The sequence below is a fragment of the Aotus nancymaae genome, unplaced genomic scaffold, assembly GCF_030222135.1.
Source record: "Aotus nancymaae isolate 86718 unplaced genomic scaffold, 86718_ANA_hifiasm-v0.15.2.pri h1tg000067l, whole genome shotgun sequence".
Taxonomy (NCBI): Eukaryota; Metazoa; Chordata; class Mammalia; order Primates; family Aotidae; genus Aotus; species Aotus nancymaae.
In genome coordinates this window covers 20,821,243-20,839,193 of record NW_026988482.1, presented here as the reverse complement: position 1 = coordinate 20,839,193, position 17,951 = coordinate 20,821,243, and the positions used below count along the sequence as shown (strand labels likewise).

Genomic DNA, 17,951 nt, shown 5'->3' with positions numbered 1-17,951 from the left:
GCTAGGGCTGGAGCCGAATCTGAACCAGGCGGCCCAGCCAGTCTGAACTCTTAATAACCGAGGTGCCCTTTCCCTCTCTCTGATGTTGATTCCCACTGCCCTGCCCAAAGAAGGGGCTCAGGAAATACGGTGAAGGACTGAATGAATGAATGAACGAGAAAGGGAGAAATGAAAGAAGGACAGATCCTGAGATAAGCAGAGACTGCCTAAGACTGCATGGCGAAGGCCCTAGCTGTGTGGCGGGAGCGGCAGGTGCCATCTCTGGGAAGCACTCTGAGGACCACCTAAGGTCCAGGAGTGAATAGTTGAGGGGATAGCGGAGAGGCTGGACAGGAGAATGGGAATAGAGGGTGATGAGTCCAGAGGGACAGCAGGGAGGGGAGCGGAGAGAGGACCGACATTAACTGAGCATCTGCCAAGCGTGGGGACAAGGGTGGTTAGGATTGCTGGGCACCTGCCCCCGTTTATGTCTTCTGCTTCAGCACAGACCCCTTAAGTGGAGCTGGCTCTTTAGAGAGACCTGCCTGATCTGTTTCCAGCCACATCCTCTCTGAGCAGGATCCTGGGCTACAGGTCACATCCCCAGCGTGGGTACTTGGCTCTCAGCAGAATAACCAGGGAAAACTGTATCATCCCCTCACCACCTCCAGGCTTTGAACTATCAGGGCTTGTGGCCAAGAGTGCCCACCACAGGAGGGGATGGAAGATGAACTTCCCACCTTGCCCCCTCCTGCTCCTGCCTACACTCTCCGGTGGAAATGAAAGCACCCCTGGAGTTAGCAGGACCTCATGGCATAGGCCTAGCATGGCCAGAGAGCACTCTTTGGAGCCACCCCCACCCCAAGAGTGGACATGAGCCCCAGCCCCTCCTGAACAGGATAGGGCAGTGGTTGGGGAACACCAGGCCCAAGCTCTGCTCTTCCCCCAGCGGCCCTTAGTTGAGTCTCCATTTCCTCCTCTGCAGTGGCAGCCACACTGCGCATTGATGGAGAGATGGAGGAGAGGTGTGATGAGGGCAGAGCCCCATCCCAAGCCCAAGCAGGCTCCCAGTTACCCCTGGAGGTGGCCATGGTGCTGTGACAAACTCTGACCTTGGCCCACTGAGGTCATCTCAGGGGCCTACTCGAGATTTCCAAGCTATAGGTGTCAGAACTGAGTTAGCTACCAAGTCGGAAAAAATCTATGCTGGCCTCCGCCATATGCCTCCTCCCATTGCCTGCTCTTTACACCCCAGTACACACACTGTGCAGTCCCCACCTCTAGCTGCTTCAGAGCAGCCAGGTGAGGGAAGTGACATTCACAGCCTGCGACCAAAAGAGCATTTCTGCACCCAAGCCTCAGGAGAGTCCATGGTGATGTCCTGAGACCCTCTGATCCTCACAGGGAGAGAACTCCGCTAGACAGACAGGAAATGGGGCGTGGAGCTCCAGCACCCACACAACCAGGTCACTGCAGTGACCACAGAGGCCTCAGCAGCAGCTGCCACCGCTTGGACTTTCAGCTCTCAAGTAACACCCTCCCTTTCCATTTCTGTTTCCTTAGGTTTGTCTCTAAAAAGGTATTTTATCACTTGACGGTTGATCGGCCTGTGATCTACGATGGAAGTGATTTCCTGTAGCTTCAGCACCTCAGTAGCTTCACTTCATCCACAGGAAACACTACTCTTCCTCACCTGTCACATAAAGCATTTTTTTAAAAAGTCAGCTGCTCCAAACTCATCAACTCTGCCCCTCTGGAAGAGAGGCCCCTGGGCTGCCCCTCAGAGGCGGCGTCTGGGGAGCACTTTGTGCTCAGCACGATGCACAGTCACTCTTAGCCCTGGAGGCTTTGAAGGGCTCAGGCAATGTTTCTGTTAAGTTGTAGATCTCTATCCAGTTGTTCTCATGAACATCCAAAGGGATGCTCTGCCAAAGGCTTAAATACCCAGGAGACCATCGGCCTCTCCTGGGAGCATAGTTGGCTCCAGGCCTCCTGTGGAGGGTTTCACAGGCAGAGGTGATCCCAACTTCTGCCTGTGGAGAAACTTTCTACCCTGCCCCACCAGGGCCCTGCATCTTGGAGACCTGAGCTCGTTGCCCTGACCATACCCTGTGAGTCCTCGGGCTATGAGGCCCTCAAGTACTCCCAGGAAAAGGAAACACATGCCTTCATGCAAGTCAGGGTGCCAGAGGACCCTCCTGAGATCTGGACCAGCCTCCTCCAGTCACGCTCCTGTCCCTCAGTGCCCCAGTAAGCTGGGGGCTGCTTCAGAACTCAGCAGTGTTGAAAGGGCCTCTAAGCTGCACTCTCTTCCTGGCCCTTTTGTCTGGGTGATTCTGTCCTCAAGTAAAGCCCTTCACTCAGCCAGGCCTCTCCACAGCTCAAAACACTGCCCTAAGAATCAGAAGTAAAGATAATGCAAGAACAAACCCCACCATACTGAGGGTCTGCAGTGGCTGTGTGTTCACTACGTCTAATGTCCAAATGCCAGCCAGTGTGGATGCCGTGATCACAGAGCAGAATCGTGCATTGGCTTTAGGGCTGCTCCTCAGCTGATGGCCCACTTTTGTTTATATAAATAAGAGCTTTGGCCAGGTGTGGTGGCTCATGTTTGTAATCCCAACACTTTGGGAGGCCAAAGTGGGTGAATCACGAGGTCAGAAGTTCGAGACCAGCCTGACCAACATGGCAAAACCCCGTCTCTACTAAAATTACAAAAATTAGCCGGTGTGGTGGTGGGTGCCTGTAATCCCAGCTACTCAGGAGGCTGAGGCAAGAGAATCACTTGAACCTGGGAGGTGGAGGTTGCAATGAGCCGAGATCATGCCAATGCACTCCAGCTTGGGTGACAAGAACAACTCCATCTCAAAAAATAAATAAGAGCTTCTGCCCCACCTACAGACATGTTTACTAATAATCATAGCCAGGGTTAGAACCACTTTCAAACATTGGGGCCTTCTTAACAGAAGTCTTTGATAACTTAAGAACCAAAGTAACAGAGTAAGCAGAGGCATGATGGCTTCCTGGCCCCACTCCCCACCTGACAGGTTCCCCTACAGCCTATTTGCCCACTTTCTGCTGCTCAGCTCACACCTGACCTCCAGGAGACATCCCCCCTTGAAGCAGAGGGATCCCTGTTCCCGCACAAGAATTAGTCTTCCTGTTCTCTGTGGTCCTTTTCTTCCCCCATGACAGAGAGCTCACCTTGGACAGCTCTTCATTCCTTGTTCACAGAACCAGCTACCTGCAGTTAGGCCCCAGGTTCTTCCACAGGTAAACAGCATCTGCCAAAGGTCCCACTTTGGCCAGGGGTGAGGGAGAGAACACTGAACAGGAGCTGGGCCCAGCAGTTCCCCCAGCTAGCCTTGTGACCCAAGTCAGTCACACACTTCCCAAAGTTTCTCTTTGTCATAACCCTGGTCTGGCTGGTTTTGAGGGCTTGAGAATGGGTCAGGCACTCCAGGCGAAGTCCAGCAGAAACCCCAAACCCACCACACACCAGCAGCTATAGCCTCACCACCAGCAAAGAGGGCTCTCGTGGGACCACAAGTAAGAGGTCATTTCTGGAATGGACTCAGACCTTTAAACAGGAGAGTTGGGCACTTCCAGTCAGTTTAAGCAGGTCATGGGGAATGGAGAATAGAACCTTTCAAAGAGGTTGCCTAAAGAAGAACTGGGCCTCTTGCATTTGGCTTCCTTGGAACAGCCTCTTCTGGCAGAAAGCCTTCAGGTGCTCAGTCATCTTCCCCTGACCAAGGCTTTGACCATACTCAGTATTGGAAAAGAAGTGGCCAGGTCCCCAGTGACTCTTCTTGGCCTCACATTTGTTCTCATAGGCATGCCACATGGCCTGAGATGATTCAGAGTGAATTGTGCTAACTTTGAATCCATCCAGCCTCTTGCAAAGGATAATCAGAAGTCAGCTTGTTCACTGTAAGAAAGAAACTAACAAAAGAGAACCCAGAGCAATCTCGAATCTTTGAGTGCTTAGCTTTCTGAGAATACTGCGGAGACTCTGGCCAAGCCGATGACCTTCTGAAGTGTCACTGGCACCATATGCGACAAGAACCACCATTCATTGAGTAGCTAACGGGTTTGGGGCCCGGGACATTCCATCTGAGGTCCTTTCCGAATATCTGTCACTTATCACAGCAGAGGACCAGTTGCAGCTTACCTAGAACCACTCCTCCAGGAGAGCTGGACCTCTTGTGCATACCACCTCCAGCGCTGACTGCTGTTGTTCAAAAAAGCCTTTGCTGCATTCGGAGGACTGCCCCGTGCCGTGAGGTGACTTCCTAACTATGTGGTTTCACTAGCGAATTTATGTTTTGTGCTGGGTGGACATTTGTATTTTATTAGGTTGCTATTCAAGCTCAAGTTTGCTGTGCTCTCTGCAGCTACAGAACATCTTGGCATATTTAAGAGTGGCTTTTAGAAATAGCTTTATTCTGATTTTAATCAGGTTCCCAGCTTTACTAAGGATTAAGGACTGGGGTACTTTGTTAAAAAATGCAAATAACAATTGAAGAACCACTGCTGCAGGTGGTAGCCCTGGCTAGACTGAATTACACTAGAAATCGGCAAGAAGGAAGCCTCCTTGGGATCCCAGATCACTCTTAAAAAAAAAAAAAAAAAAAAAAAGGCAGCCTCTTGATGGCCCATCTCTCTGAATAACAGTCACGTCTTAGTGTCGATACCAGATGCCTTCTTCATCACTGCCACTGAAGCCACCTTCAAGAATATGCCAACCTCTGTCAGACACACTTATCCACAAACAAGGAAGCATATTTGGCACAAAGCGTTGTCTTCCAGGTCCAAGTGGACTCTACAAAGTGCTTCTGACTTCAACACACTGACTCCAGGTGGACTGGACCAAGAGCAGGCAAAGATACCGGAACTGAAAAACTCCACAGGGTTTGGAAGATAGAAATGAAAAGCCAAATAAATCATCTAACTCAAGAATAAGTGGTGTTTTAGAAATTTTAAAATTATCATCTAAGGTGGTGAAACTATTCCAGGCCCAAATGAAAGGAAATCCCCATTTGGGGATGAAGTCACAGAGCCTGTGTTTTATGATATGGTTGGATGTCCACTGATAAAATTTTAAAGGAGTTTCATTTTTTAAAGTGCACCTTGGTGATTCTACATGTGAGAATTCTTTAGGCCAAGAAACTGTCCGTGGCTTAGAGGTGTTGGGAATTAAAGCAGAGAGAAGCAATGCTTAGAACCAAGGATGGTCATGTACACAAAGACAGCCATTCGTGTTTACAGAACACTAACCGAGAAAGCACTTTGTAGGGGAACCTTGTAAGTTCTTCTCATTTCATTACATTTCTTCCAAGGAAACAGGAGAGACTGAATTAATAATTCTCTCTTTCCTCTTAAGCACTTTTTTTTTTTTTTTTTTTTTTTTTGAGACGGAGTTTCGCTCTTGATACCCAGGCTGGAGCGCAATGGCGCGATCTCGGCTCACCGCAATCTCCGCCTCCTGGGTTCAGGCAATTCTCCTGCCTCAGCCTCCTAAGTAGCTGGGATTACAGGCACGCGCCACCGTGCCCAGCTAATTTTTTTGTATTAGTAGAGACGGGGTTTCACCATGTTGACCAAGATGGTCTCGATCTCTTGACCTCGTGATCCACCCGCCTCGGCCTCCCAAAGTGCTGGGATTACAGGCTTGAGCCACCGCGCCCGGCCTCCTCTTAAGCACTTTTTAAATAATAAAGTATATCTTGAAATTTTAGGAGGCATCTCTGATTAAAAAAAAAAAAACGGCTGCTTGACGTATGTTATCCAGAGACACTCTGCCTCCGCTGGCTGCACAGCAACACCCAAGCCTTATTTGGAAGGCTTAACATTTGGAATTGCACTTTAATTGATTAATCCTCAATTCATGTGGCCTTACAGGATGGCGGGTCTGGGACCCCAATTCATTCTTATCTGCCAAAGAATTATCTAGAAGCACATCAAGTACCAGCACCCCACCTGCATAATGGGGGTGGAAAACTTTTGTATCCCCAAGCATATTATTTTATAGTGTCTGCCATGCCATGTGGAAATAATATATTTTTTAACCTCAGGATTTAAATAAAGTAAACACTATGACATTTAGACATTTGTCTCTCATTTCTTTGGAACATAAACTGTATGATGAAGTTACCCAGAGCTGAAAAGGAGTTGAGCTGTGCTGCTGGGAGATAGAGCATCTTTTATGGTGGCTTTTCAGGAGGACTTGAGCCAGCAGATGTTCTGGGAAGTTTTCAGTTGGGCTGGCATCTGGATACTCCCAAGCCTACTGTGAGGCTCGTGTTTAGACCTGCCTGAGCCGTCCTGTTCTTCAGTCCATGCTGCTGTACCCTATGGGCTACGAGCCTCGGCTCAAATGTCCAGCTCTCCCAGGGCACCCACAGAGCATTTTGAGCGTAGAGCAGACTTCTGAATTTAACAGAACAATGAGACTGTTGAGAAGCATCATGGATGACCTAAAACCACAATTAGTCAATATGAGGTAAAAAGCTGGGCAAGACTGCCAGGCCAAGATGGCTGGCAGAGGAAGAAGCCAGCCCTCCCACCCCAGCATACCCTGCTCTGGCCAGGTCAGCAAAGAGCCTGGACAGAGGCCCAGAGGGGTGTGCCCTGGTCACTCCTGGATGTCGGACTGAGCTCAGGCTGAGCAGCCCACCCACACTCACCTCACACTCCCACTGCAGGATGACCAGGCCTCTGTCCCTGGAGTGCTCTGCACCCAAAAAGAACACCTCCCCACACCGCTCCTTCACTGCCCTTTCTCCTCCAGTCCTCCCCTGCTGCCAGACTTTCATTTGGCCTCTTTTTAAATCTGTTATTCCATTGAAGAAGTCACATTTTCTGTAACTCTGGTTCTCTCCCAAGGGCAAGGGACACTGTCTCCTTCATCTTTATCTTCATCTCCCTCCTCCCTTTCCTCCCCACCACAGCATCGAGCAACATGCCAGACAGGAAAGGACTCAAAAAATGCTGAATTGACCTCACAGGTCAGTCCCAGTGCCCTGGGTCAGCCAGAAAGTCATCAGCATTCCCATTGGCAACCAATTCTGCCAGGAACAGAGGCTCCTGAAATACTCCAGTGACAGAGAAGGGAAAGGGCAGGCCTGCAGGAGGAGATGTGGGCGATGACAGCTGGTCACTTAGTTCCACCCCCTGCACTCCCTCTTATGTCAAAGGTGTCCTTGGGCCAGGTGAGGTGGCTCATGCTTGTAATCCCAACACTGGGAGTCCAAGGCGGGAGGATTTCTTGAGCCCAGGGATTCGAGACCACCTGGGCAACATAGTGAGACCCTGTCTCTACGTTATTTTTCTTTAATTAGCCAGGTGTGGTGGTGCATGTCATAGTCCCAACTTGGTAGAGGCTGCAGTGAGCCAAGATCGTGCCACTCCATGGGTGACAGAGTGAGGGCCTGTCTCAAAAAAATAAAAAGGTGCCCTCAAATCAAGTCTCTGTCTAGTAACCAGGTTGCCGTAATGGCAGATAGTCCAGCTTCCCCAAATGGCACAGCCAGAGTTTCTTTGTTAATACAACAGTCCTTCCTGAGGCTTGGTGGCCTCGTGGGCTGCATAGATGTGTGTGCTGCCCATCTGGGGCAGGTATCTGGGGACCTCCGTGTCAAAATCCTCCATTCCACCTCACGCCGCTAAACTGCAGAGCAACTCAAGGTGACCTAAGTCTTTGCTGGAGGATTTCCAAGCCCCACACTTGATTCCAGGTAATCCCGGCCCAGTTCAGTGTCCTCAGACTGTGGCACATAGAGGTGCCCCGCCCCTCCCTGCCATGTCTGCCAGGTGAGCGCTGTGGATGCAGAGATTCTCAGGGGACTGAGAAGCCTCCTTACAGCAAGGTCAGCCCTTTCAGTTTGAAGATGCGTGGGAAAAATCTCTTGCCACCCACACACATCTGAAGAGCAAACAGATGGTGAAACCTGTAGCCCAAGATGAGAAAACGGACTTTTGAGACAGCAGTTGAAGCTGAAGCCTCAAAAGCTGGGGGGAAAGCATAGTGATTATGAAAGACGTTCAAAGTGGGTTAGGGGTGAGAAAAAGGTCAGCCTTTTACTTTTCCCACACCCGCTGGTTTCTGAAGAAGGATGGTAACCCGAGCAGAAGGGTGATAGCCGACCTCTGGGCTTTGATGTGTGTCCCCTCCTCCTCCGCCCCATCCTGCAAGCTCCGGGGAGGTCGGAGACTGGTGTGGTTTCCTCATGCCTCCCACCACGCAGGCACTGAGGTTGGCTCCGAGTTGACAGCCCCATCTGAATCCTGGAATGAATTAAGTTTTTTTTAGCTAAAAAGTGAACAAAACCTGATATGCATGAGTCCTTACCGAAAGGAAGTCCTCGTTTTTAGGACAGGTTTGGCTTCTGGCCTGTGAGTCCATAGAATCATCACAGAGAAGGTGATTTCAGGAGGCCTCCCGCTTTCTGCTCCCAAGGCAGACTGGCTGAGCCTCGGAGGAGAGAAGGAAGCCATTTCTGGGAGGCCAAAACATCCGTCTTCCAGGTCAGTGGGGCAGGTGCTGTCTTCTCCCTGGCTTGAGAGGGGAAAGCTGATGAGGAAGAAGGGAGGTAGGGGATAAAAGATAGGAGAGCAAAGAAGTGTTGAGAAAAGAGGAGTAATAGAAAGGGCCTCCCCAAAGCCTGCAGGGAGGGCTGGACCCAGGGCTGCTTAGCAGAAGCCATCTTTCTCATGGGAAGAAAGGGGCAGTGAGAAATGACAGATTTTATGTAATGCATTAGTAATGAGATGCATGTATTACTAGTTCATATGTCTGCTTTAATATTTGGAGAACTGTATTTCAACGTAATTGGTTTCCTTTGTAATTTATTTTATTGTTTGAATTTTAAAACATTCTGAGAAAGGGGCTACAGGCTTCATCAGCTTGTCAAATGTGTGGATGAGGCTCCCCAACCAAAAAAACAGTTACGGATCTTTGGGTTGTGTCAGGTCCTCATGAAAAACGAGAATGATCAGCTCGTCGCATCACTGGTTGGTTAATAGTAACAATAGTAGCATTGTTTAATTTGTATAATTGTATAATTTGCTAGGCTCTTGCTGTAAGTCAGCCCGCTTTTACAGATGAGGAACCAAGACCCGGGGAAGTTGGTAAGTCTGAACCATTTACAGAACATGTTACTGCTACTGCATTATGCTGAGACAGCTGTAGGAGCATTTTTCTCTAAACCATTCTCATTTTACTTGAATATGGATTATCTGATGATTTAACCAGGATTTGCTATGGCAGCCTTTGACCTTCACATCTTTACTACGAATGACTGTTAATACAAAAGGCTGTATTAGTTACCAGTTGTCAGAATAACGCTGCATTATTCTGTGTTATTTGAAGTTGGACAACCTCAAAACCATGGCTTAAATCACTGAGGATTTGTTTTGCCCACAAATATGCAGGTTGACTGGGGGCTCTGGACTCTTGGTGGGCTCACTCCCTTGTCTGCCTGTGGTCAGCTGTACCTCGAGGCTGTGCTTGCTATGCCCATTGGCTAATCATGGCTGGGCTGACTCCTGTGTCTGTCGTCAGTTGGTCAAATGAAGGCTGGCTAGTCTAGGATGGTCTTGGTCAGACAACTTGGCTGTACTCCACGTGGTCTCCCTGGCCCCAACAGGATGGCCTGGGCTTCTTCAGATGGCCGCTGAGCAGGTTTCCAAGAGAGTGAGCACAAGTGCCCGAGCTTCACGGAGCCCAGTCTCAGAACTGGAGCATCATTTAACAGTGTTCCGTTGGTCAAAGCAAGTCACAGGCCAGCCCAAATTCAAGGTGTGGGAAAAGGAACTCATTCCTCTGGGTGGGAGGACTGCAGGGTCACTTTATAAAGGGTACAGGGACAGTGAGGGGTAGAAAATTAGGACCATTTTTGTAATCATTCTACCAAGGAGTCAGATAATCTTCCCTTCTTGCACATATTTTGACCTCAATTTTCATCTTCAGTAAAATACCTGCCTTCTCCAGATACGCTCATACAAGTACACAAAAACACACACAGCACTCTTCATGGCCACGATGTCTGTGATGGCAAAATCAGGAAGGAATTTGTTCAAAGTGAGTTAGGTTGAGGCAGTATATGACGGCACCCTGGGAGATTATGTGGTGAACACTAGTCACACCCATGCGGCATTTCCTGATGAAGCCACTGGACACAGCAAATGGAGCTGGTGATGGGCTGGGTCTTTGGAGTTGGTGGCAGGAATAAGATGCTTTTACTTTTTTCTTTATACCTTTCTACGTTGTATGACGTATTTTTATTAGGTGTCAGTTTAACTTTTAAAATATGGAAACTAATTTCTAAAATACATTCACATAATCTTCCAGCCATCTCAAGTTTCCAGTAAACCACCAAATGCCCAGCTCCTTTATGCTGGGATCGTTACACAGTTGTTCATGTCTTTCTGCATTCACCAAAGGGGTGACCTCCTCACCAGCCAAGCTGGACGGCATGCAGCCACGAGAGCGGAGGGCCTGGGAGGAAGCCACAATATGGCCAGGGTTCCTCTTCCCCTGCCTGGGGGCGGGCCCAGCTAGGGCCCCTGTCCTCCTGACTCAGGGCCTCTGGGAGAAGAGCTATATCCAAATATATGGTACAAATTGACCACTGGAACAACAGCACTTGAACCCCAACTGGGGAGAAAGTACAACAGCCTCCAAGAGGTTGAGTTCTCGAATCAGAAAGACATGGATCCGATTCCTGGTGCCACTACCCACTTCCTGTGGCTTTGGACAAGTCACTTAGCTCTTCTGTGCCTCAAAAATGTGATAGCTGCTATCAATGAGAAACACGTCCACACCTTGTCCAATCCGTTCTGCTCTCTTGGCTCTTTTGATTCCTTCTGGGCATTAGTGAGTCAAGTTTGGGGACTGAGTGATTGAGGTCATTGAAAGTTGAGTTAATTTACAGAGTAGCCACCTTTGGTGATTTTAAAACGTGGCCCCAGAGTTATATGACACCCTTCCCATAAGAGGTGGAGTCTACAGCCCCTTCCTTGACTCGGGGCTGGCCTCCGGGTGCTCTGACCAGTGGAATAGCGGAGGGTCACTCTGTGGCTTCTGGTGCCATGTCAGAAAAGGACCTGCAACTCCCCCTGGTTCTCTTGCTCAGGGGAAGCCACCTGCCATGTAAAGGGTCTGAATACTGTGAGCCCTCCCTGCTGACACGGCCGTGTGCTGGGGCCCTGCTCAGCAGCCAGCATTAACTACTGGCCTTGGGGCACTGCTCTCCAAGTCAAGCCTTCCAGTGGCCACAGCCCCAGCCAATATCTGACTGCAGCCACACGAGAGACCCCAAGCTAGATACATCCTTCTGAGTCCCTTCCAAATTCCTGGCCCACAATAATGAGTACAATAAAATGGTTATTGTTTTTATGCCACTAAATTTTGTGGCAGCAGTTACAAGGACACGGCTGAACTGAATACAAGCAAGCTTCTTAGAATCACTTCTTCCATTTAATTGCAAATGAACCGAAAAGAGATCATCTAAAAAAATTTTTTTTGTTTTCTTGGATTACTCCTGATATTTTATCATAGCAAACCTGATACAAGTTTCGCCTACACGTCCTCTTTCCACATCCTCACTTCCCATTCATTTGCTCCTCAGCCAGTCACAGTCTGCCTTGATGATGCCTGGGAAGCTGCTTCTAGCCAGGTCACTGCCAGCCTCCACTCTCTCTTGACCTCAGCTCTTCCCATGCTCATGGCTACCATCTTCCAGGTAGCGTCCCCAGACTTGCTCTCTGCTGATCCTCCCCTCCCAGAAGCGGCACCACCAACCATCCAAACATGCAGATTCAAACCCCAAGTCATCCTTGATTCCTTCCTTTCTCTCAGTTCTAACCTTCACCATTGCTTCCTTTCTCTCAGTTCTAACCTTCACCATTCCTTCCTTTCTCGGTTCTAACCTTCACCATTCCTTCCTTTCTCTCGGTTCTAACCTTCACCATTGCTTCTACCCCCAGAGTAAGTCAAAAACCATCCATCTCTCTACACCGCAACCACCACCTTCGCTCCAACTCCACCACCATCATCTTTTTTCTTAACCGCAACAGCTCCTGACTGGCCTCGCTGCTTCCTTGCACTGCCCCTAACCCCCAGCCACCACCCTTCTTCACCTGGGGACTTTAGAGATCTTTAAAACGTGACTCGGACCATGGCACACCACTTAAAAATCTTCCCGAAGTGGAATAAAAAAATTCTGCGCCTGAACAGCGCCCCTACCTTCCTCTCTCATCTAACTTCCCTCTCACGCATAAGCCTCCAATCACCAGTGGCTCTTTTTTTAGCCACTTAACTCTGCTGATCACTTTTCCACCTCAGAGACACCTGTGAGAATTAGGCGTGATGGTCTCACCCCGTCTCAGGCAACATCAGATTTCCTGTAGTGCGTAGAGACTTCCTGGTTTCCAAAAGTTGAACAAGAAACCCCAGAGCTCACTGTGGCCTTCGTCAGCCTCTGCAGGGCATTCTGAGCTGCCTCGATGGTTACCGCACTGAGAAAGTGCCACCCATGACGTGAGCCTCTCCAAGCTTGCTGCTCTGTCCCCAGTGGGCTCCCTCGGTTCCTTCAGTGAGTGGTGGCCTGACCACACGGAGGAAGAGTCCATCTAGTCTCCATTTCCAGTTTTAATTTAAAGTTGTGACTGGGGGCTTTATAAAAGGATAAGAGCATGAGTTTTTAGGGGAATTGCATGATGTCTTGGATTTGTTTTAAAATACTACGGGAAACTTTTTAAAGGAAGAAGGGAAAGAAGGAAAAAGAAGTAAAGGAGTGGATGAAACAAAGAAGAGGAAAGGAAAGAAAAGTGGGAAGTGTAGCTGAAACCAAAACTGGGCAGAACGTTAATCATGATTGAAGCTGAGTGAGGGTATGTGGATGTTCTCATACCAGTGGTCCTCAGCCTTTTTGGCACCAGGGACCAGTTTCACGGAAGCCAGTTTTTCCACGGACCTGCAGCATTGGTGGGGAGGTGATTTCGTGATGATTCAGGCATGTTACATCTATTGTGCACTTCTATTATTAGTACATTGTAATGTATAATGAAATAATTAAACAACTCACCATAATGTAGAATCAGTGGAAGCCCTGAGCTTGTTTTCCTGCAACTAGACGGTCCCACTGGGGGGTGCTGGGAGACAGTGACAGATCATCAAGCATTAGAGTCTCATGAGGAGTGCACAGCCTAGATCCCTTAGATCATCAAGCATTAGAGTCTCATAAGGAGTGCACAGCCTAGATCCCTTAGATCATCAAGCATTAGAGTCTCATAAGGAGTGCACAGCCTAGATCCCTGCATGTGCTGATCACAGTAGAGTTTGTGAGAACCTAATGCCATCACTGATCTGACAGGTGGTGGAGCTCAGGCAGTAATGTGAGTGATGAGAAGCAGCTGTAAATATAGATGAAGCTTCACTCACCTGGCTGCTACTCACCTCCTCCTGTGCGGCCTGGTTCCTAACAGGCCACAGAGCAGTAACGGTCTGTGGCTCCACGGTTTGGGACCCCTGCATTAATACTATTCCCTCTGCTTTTGTGTATGTTTTTAAATTTCTGTAATTAAAACGTTTACAAAAGAAAAGCACATGAGTGGAGAAGGCCTTGTTTGTTGCATGCATGGACACTTGACCGAAGAATTGACCGTGATGTCCCACAGGCATGAGTGCTGCAGGGCCTTGGCACATGCCGCCCTCCTCCCTTTTCTTCCCTGCTTCCCATAGGTAATTCCTGACCATTCTTCAGCTCTCAGCTCAAACGCCACCTCCTCAGGGAAGCCCTCCCTGCCTCTCCTTTCCAGAGCGGATCAGAGTCCCCTCTGTCACACTCTCTAGCATCCTGTGTGATTCAGGTCTGCGTTGTGAGCTTCATGAGCGCTAAGCCTGTGTCTGCTGTTGCTCACTGTGACCTTGCCCAGTGCCTGGCATATACTGAATGCTCAATAAGTGCTGAGTGAGGCTAATTACAGCAACAGTTGAAATGCTGGGCCTACTTGTGGCCTCTCCAGCATGGTGGTCTCAGGGTGGGCAGACTTCTGACATGGCAGCTTAGGGCTCCCAGAGCAAGCCTCCCATGGCACAGGATGTGGAAGCTGCCAGCCTCTTCTGAGTCTGCACCCAGAAACTGGCACAGCATCCCTTGCACCAAATTCCACTGGTCAAGCAAACCCAGAATCCACCCAGATTCAAGGAGAGGGGACATCCACGCCATGTTTTGATGGCAGGAGCATGAAAGAAACTGTGGCCATCCTTAATCCACCCAGCTGACTCACTGTCCGCAGCTGTTCAGAGTTCAGTCCGTCTTTCTTGCCTAACTCTCCAAGTCTCCAAACATTTTCCATTGCTGTAGCTCTTTCTGGCCTCAGTGACTGTCATAACATCATGCAAATGCTAGAGATGCAGCTCTCATGCTGGGCACTGTAGCTGTTGCTGGGCAGAAACACGTGAGCAAGAACACGCACAGTCCATGGCTGCATGTGGCTGAGGGTCCAAATGTAGGAGTCAGAGGATCAATCAGTAGAAGAATACTAGCGAATTACAAACGAGATGAGTGCTGTGAAGGAAAGGGACAAGGAGTGTGCCACACAGGACGATAACGGGGCTCTCACTGGCACTCTAGGACTTTGCCACGTCATCTTGCCACGCCCATGCAGCAAGCCATGTTAGCAGTTGCTATAGTGCCTTTTAATATGCGAAAGGACTCTTCAGCCAGCTCTTGACTGAGGGTTGTTTATACTGTTCAGAAATTTCCAGATGACGTAATTCAGATGTGCTTGAAATGTGTATTTGAGGTCTAGAAAGTGGAGAGTCTGCAGAAAGACGCTGCAGCAGATGCAGAAAGAGACAGGTTCCCTGGAGCACCTACCTGGCTGCAGAGCCTGGCCTGAGCGAGGGCCGCTGGTGGAGCAGGCACAATGTTTGCCCAGGTGGTCAGGGGCAGGGCCATCATCAGGCCAGGGAATCCAGGTAGCAGCTACAGCTTTTTAAGAAAGCCTGGAGGGTGACTCCCAGAAGGAAGTGCCAGTCCCTGGGCAGGGGAGGAGGCTTGGGGGAGCTTCTCAGATCTGAGCCTGGGGTCTGGTGAAAGCACCAGCCCAGGCAGACCCGCGTCTGGGGCCTAAGCTTAGCCACCTGGACCTGGAGAAAAGCCAGGGCAGAAGGCAGCCCAGCAGACCACCAGCATTGGCAGGGTGGACAGGGCCTACCTGAGAGGCCATGCCTCTTCAGATCATCTGAGCGGCTGCAGAGGACATCTGGGGCCATGTGGGGACAGCAGTGAGTAATGCCTGGATTCCACACCAGGGAATTTGACCTAAAGCCACATCTTATACTGGGTCCAGAAAAGTTATTCATGGGTCTTGCCTCTGAGAGATCAGAGCCAGGGAAGGGAGAGGCAGGGGAATGAGGCAGGGAAAGGAGGAAAGCCAGCAGCCAGAAATCTATGGTTCAGATGCACGCCTAGGCCTGGGTGTTGGGTCCTCGGGCCTGTGCACGCACATCTCTGGTGAAATCTGTGGCTTCTTCATGAAGGAATTAAGGTTCCACAGCCATATGTGTCTGGGGAGGAGCCTGGGAGAGGTAGCAGCTAGGAACCTTCTCTATTCTGTGAAGATGACACCATCATCCTCTGCCAGCACACCCTCATGGTGCACTTTTGAAGAAGGGCGTCAGCAGGGCCTTGGCTGTGGCGTGTTACCATTTAGCATTTGCATGACATGGTCAGTGAGAGGGGTGCTGGCCAAGCCCGTGCCTGTCCATCTTCTCGGCCCCCGGTCCTCAGCACCAAGTCTGGCTTGGCAAATGCTGGTCAACCCTCCAAAGCAAGGGCTGGTTTGTCTGACTATGTCAGGCAAAGCCAATTACTAACTGCATGGGCTTGGGTGAGTGATTTAGTATCTCAAGCTCAGCTCCTTCATCTGTAAATCAGGGTTAGTAATAATGCTGAAAGTTCCTGAGAGAGCATGCCTGTCTCAGACACCATGGGGCCCCTGGCATGCAGCTGGTGCTCAAGCATATCTGCTGAAAGGTTAGGTTATAATGAGACAGGATCCATGCTCTCAGCCTTCTCAGAGGAGTTCTGTGACTGGCGCCCAGCCACGCTCTGGATCTCCTACATACCTAGTGTTCTTACCCATCCAGCCTTAGGTGGGCTCTTGGAATTGGCAGACCCTGGTGAGATGATTGTTGCAGGATGACTTCTCTAGAAGGGGGTGCTGAGATGGAGTTTGGGGTGTTTATTAGAAATCAACGCCTGTGGAGGGATGTGAGAGGAAGCATGATTGGGCAGAGAGAGAACTCAAGTTGCCATGAAGGCTCCACAAAGCCCTGGCTTTGGAGAGTCGACCAGCATTTGCCAAGCCAGACTTTCTTCCGAGGGCCAGGGGCTAAAAAGACCGAAAGGCATGAGGTTGGCCAGCACCCCTCTCACTGACCACGTCATGCAAACGCTAAATGGTGACGTGTGACAGCCAAGGCCCTGCTAACTTCCTTTTTCAAAGTGCACCATGAGGGTGCCCTGGAGTAGATTCTGCCCATCACAGTGCCACTATTGAGCCGAGAGGATGCCATTCTCTGCCTCACGGGCACTGGAGGCAGGTGGCCCTGGGAAGGCCTGGCTTGGGTAGGGCGGCTCTGCAGCGGAGGCAGGCCCTGAAGAACTGGCAACCAGAGGGCCTGTGCCAACCACACAAGTTCTTTCTTGAGGCATCTCCATATGCCCATAGAGATTTTTGGCTTAGCTTGTGGTGCCAAAATTGAGTGTGTACAAGTAAATATGTGGAGAGGGCCTCATAAGGAATCACTTGTTGGAGAGACATATTTGCCTGTCATTTTTAGGCTTTGATAAGATAAAAGTCAAAGAAAGACATTAAATGGGTCATTAGCTGTCTGGGTTGTCTGTTCCAATAATGTAGGAATGATAGAGAACCAGCTCATTGTCCCAGGAGCATGCTGGATAGGGACCTCAGCTGTGAGGGAGGGGCACGCGAGATGGGGAGAGAGAGACTGCTGCAGAGGCGCTATGGTGTGTCTTGGCTGGGAGGAGAATTCTAAGGCTGTGGTACTTACCAGCCACACACAGTGACTAAATAGTCAGTGACCACACGTTGAATGGAGAAGAAGATTTCTTTTGGGTATGTAAAACATGTAAGATGCAGGTACTAGAGCCCATGATTACTTCTCTGTTTTCAAAGTCATGGGGAGCCCCTTGACTGGACCTCATGCTGAGGCAAGCTGACTGTAGAAGAACCCTCCAGTGAAGGCGGAGTGGCCAACTTCAGTGAGGGACAGAGATCTGTGGGCACTGGAGCCCGCTGGTGCCGGGGGATGATTTCAGCTGTGCTTTGTTCTGGACCCCACGGGAAGCTTCATTTCTTACGAGGCCACCTTAGAATTAGAAAACCAAGCAAACCCACTCAAAGATGGCAAGCACAGAAGAGCCATCTGGAAGCGTGAGACAGCTTGGCATTACCAAAGCAGAGAGACTGTGGCGGTGTCCAAAGGTGTCAGCTCATGAATGCTTCATGGCAGCCTTGGCTTTGTATTCAAGTTGACACCATCACAGAAACCAAGATACCGCCCATAATGACCACACTGCAATGGCAACAGCCTGGGGGAAGGTCCACAAGACCAAAATGGAAGGAGCTCACTGTAGACTGCTTCCTTCCTTGCTCAGGACTCTCTGTAACAACTACAACGGGCAAATGAAAGAAGTTATAGCCACTCAGCTGTCTCAGGAGCTGTGGCAGGAAGCAATCGGAGCAACTCACATGGCTGAAGTCCTGGACACCAAAGCTGGGAAAAGCACTGGTGTCCAGTTCTGGTCTAGTCAGTTCCTTCCTTGACCACCAGGCCCCCAGGCTGCCCATAGATAGCAGGAAAACATCACTGCCCAAAGTATGTAATGTCCCAATGCTCGAGGTTGGCGATCTTTATTTTCTAGAAGTTTCCT

General features: G+C 49.8%; 2 protein-coding genes across 3 annotated transcripts in view; both read left to right on the top strand.

Annotated features, from left to right (window-relative positions):
• Positions 1-6,087, top strand: part of FYCO1 (FYVE and coiled-coil domain autophagy adaptor 1) — a 77,991-nt gene extending 71,904 nt beyond the window's left edge. For both annotated transcript variants that reach the window (XM_012470778.2, XM_012470779.2), the window contains exon 18: positions 1,543-6,087. In XM_012470778.2, coding sequence (XP_012326201.2) covers positions 1,543-1,618 — 76 coding nt within the window. In that variant the 3' untranslated portion in view covers positions 1,619-6,087. The remainder of the gene's footprint in view (positions 1-1,542) is intronic.
• A 1,769-nt stretch (positions 6,088-7,856) lies between these two features.
• LZTFL1 (leucine zipper transcription factor like 1) overlaps positions 7,857-17,951 on the top strand; it is an 89,841-nt gene continuing 79,746 nt past the window's right edge. The window contains exons 1-2 of the mRNA XM_064366996.1: positions 7,857-8,508; positions 9,054-9,111. The gene's annotated coding sequence lies outside the window, so the exon portion shown is untranslated. The remainder of the gene's footprint in view (positions 8,509-9,053; positions 9,112-17,951) is intronic.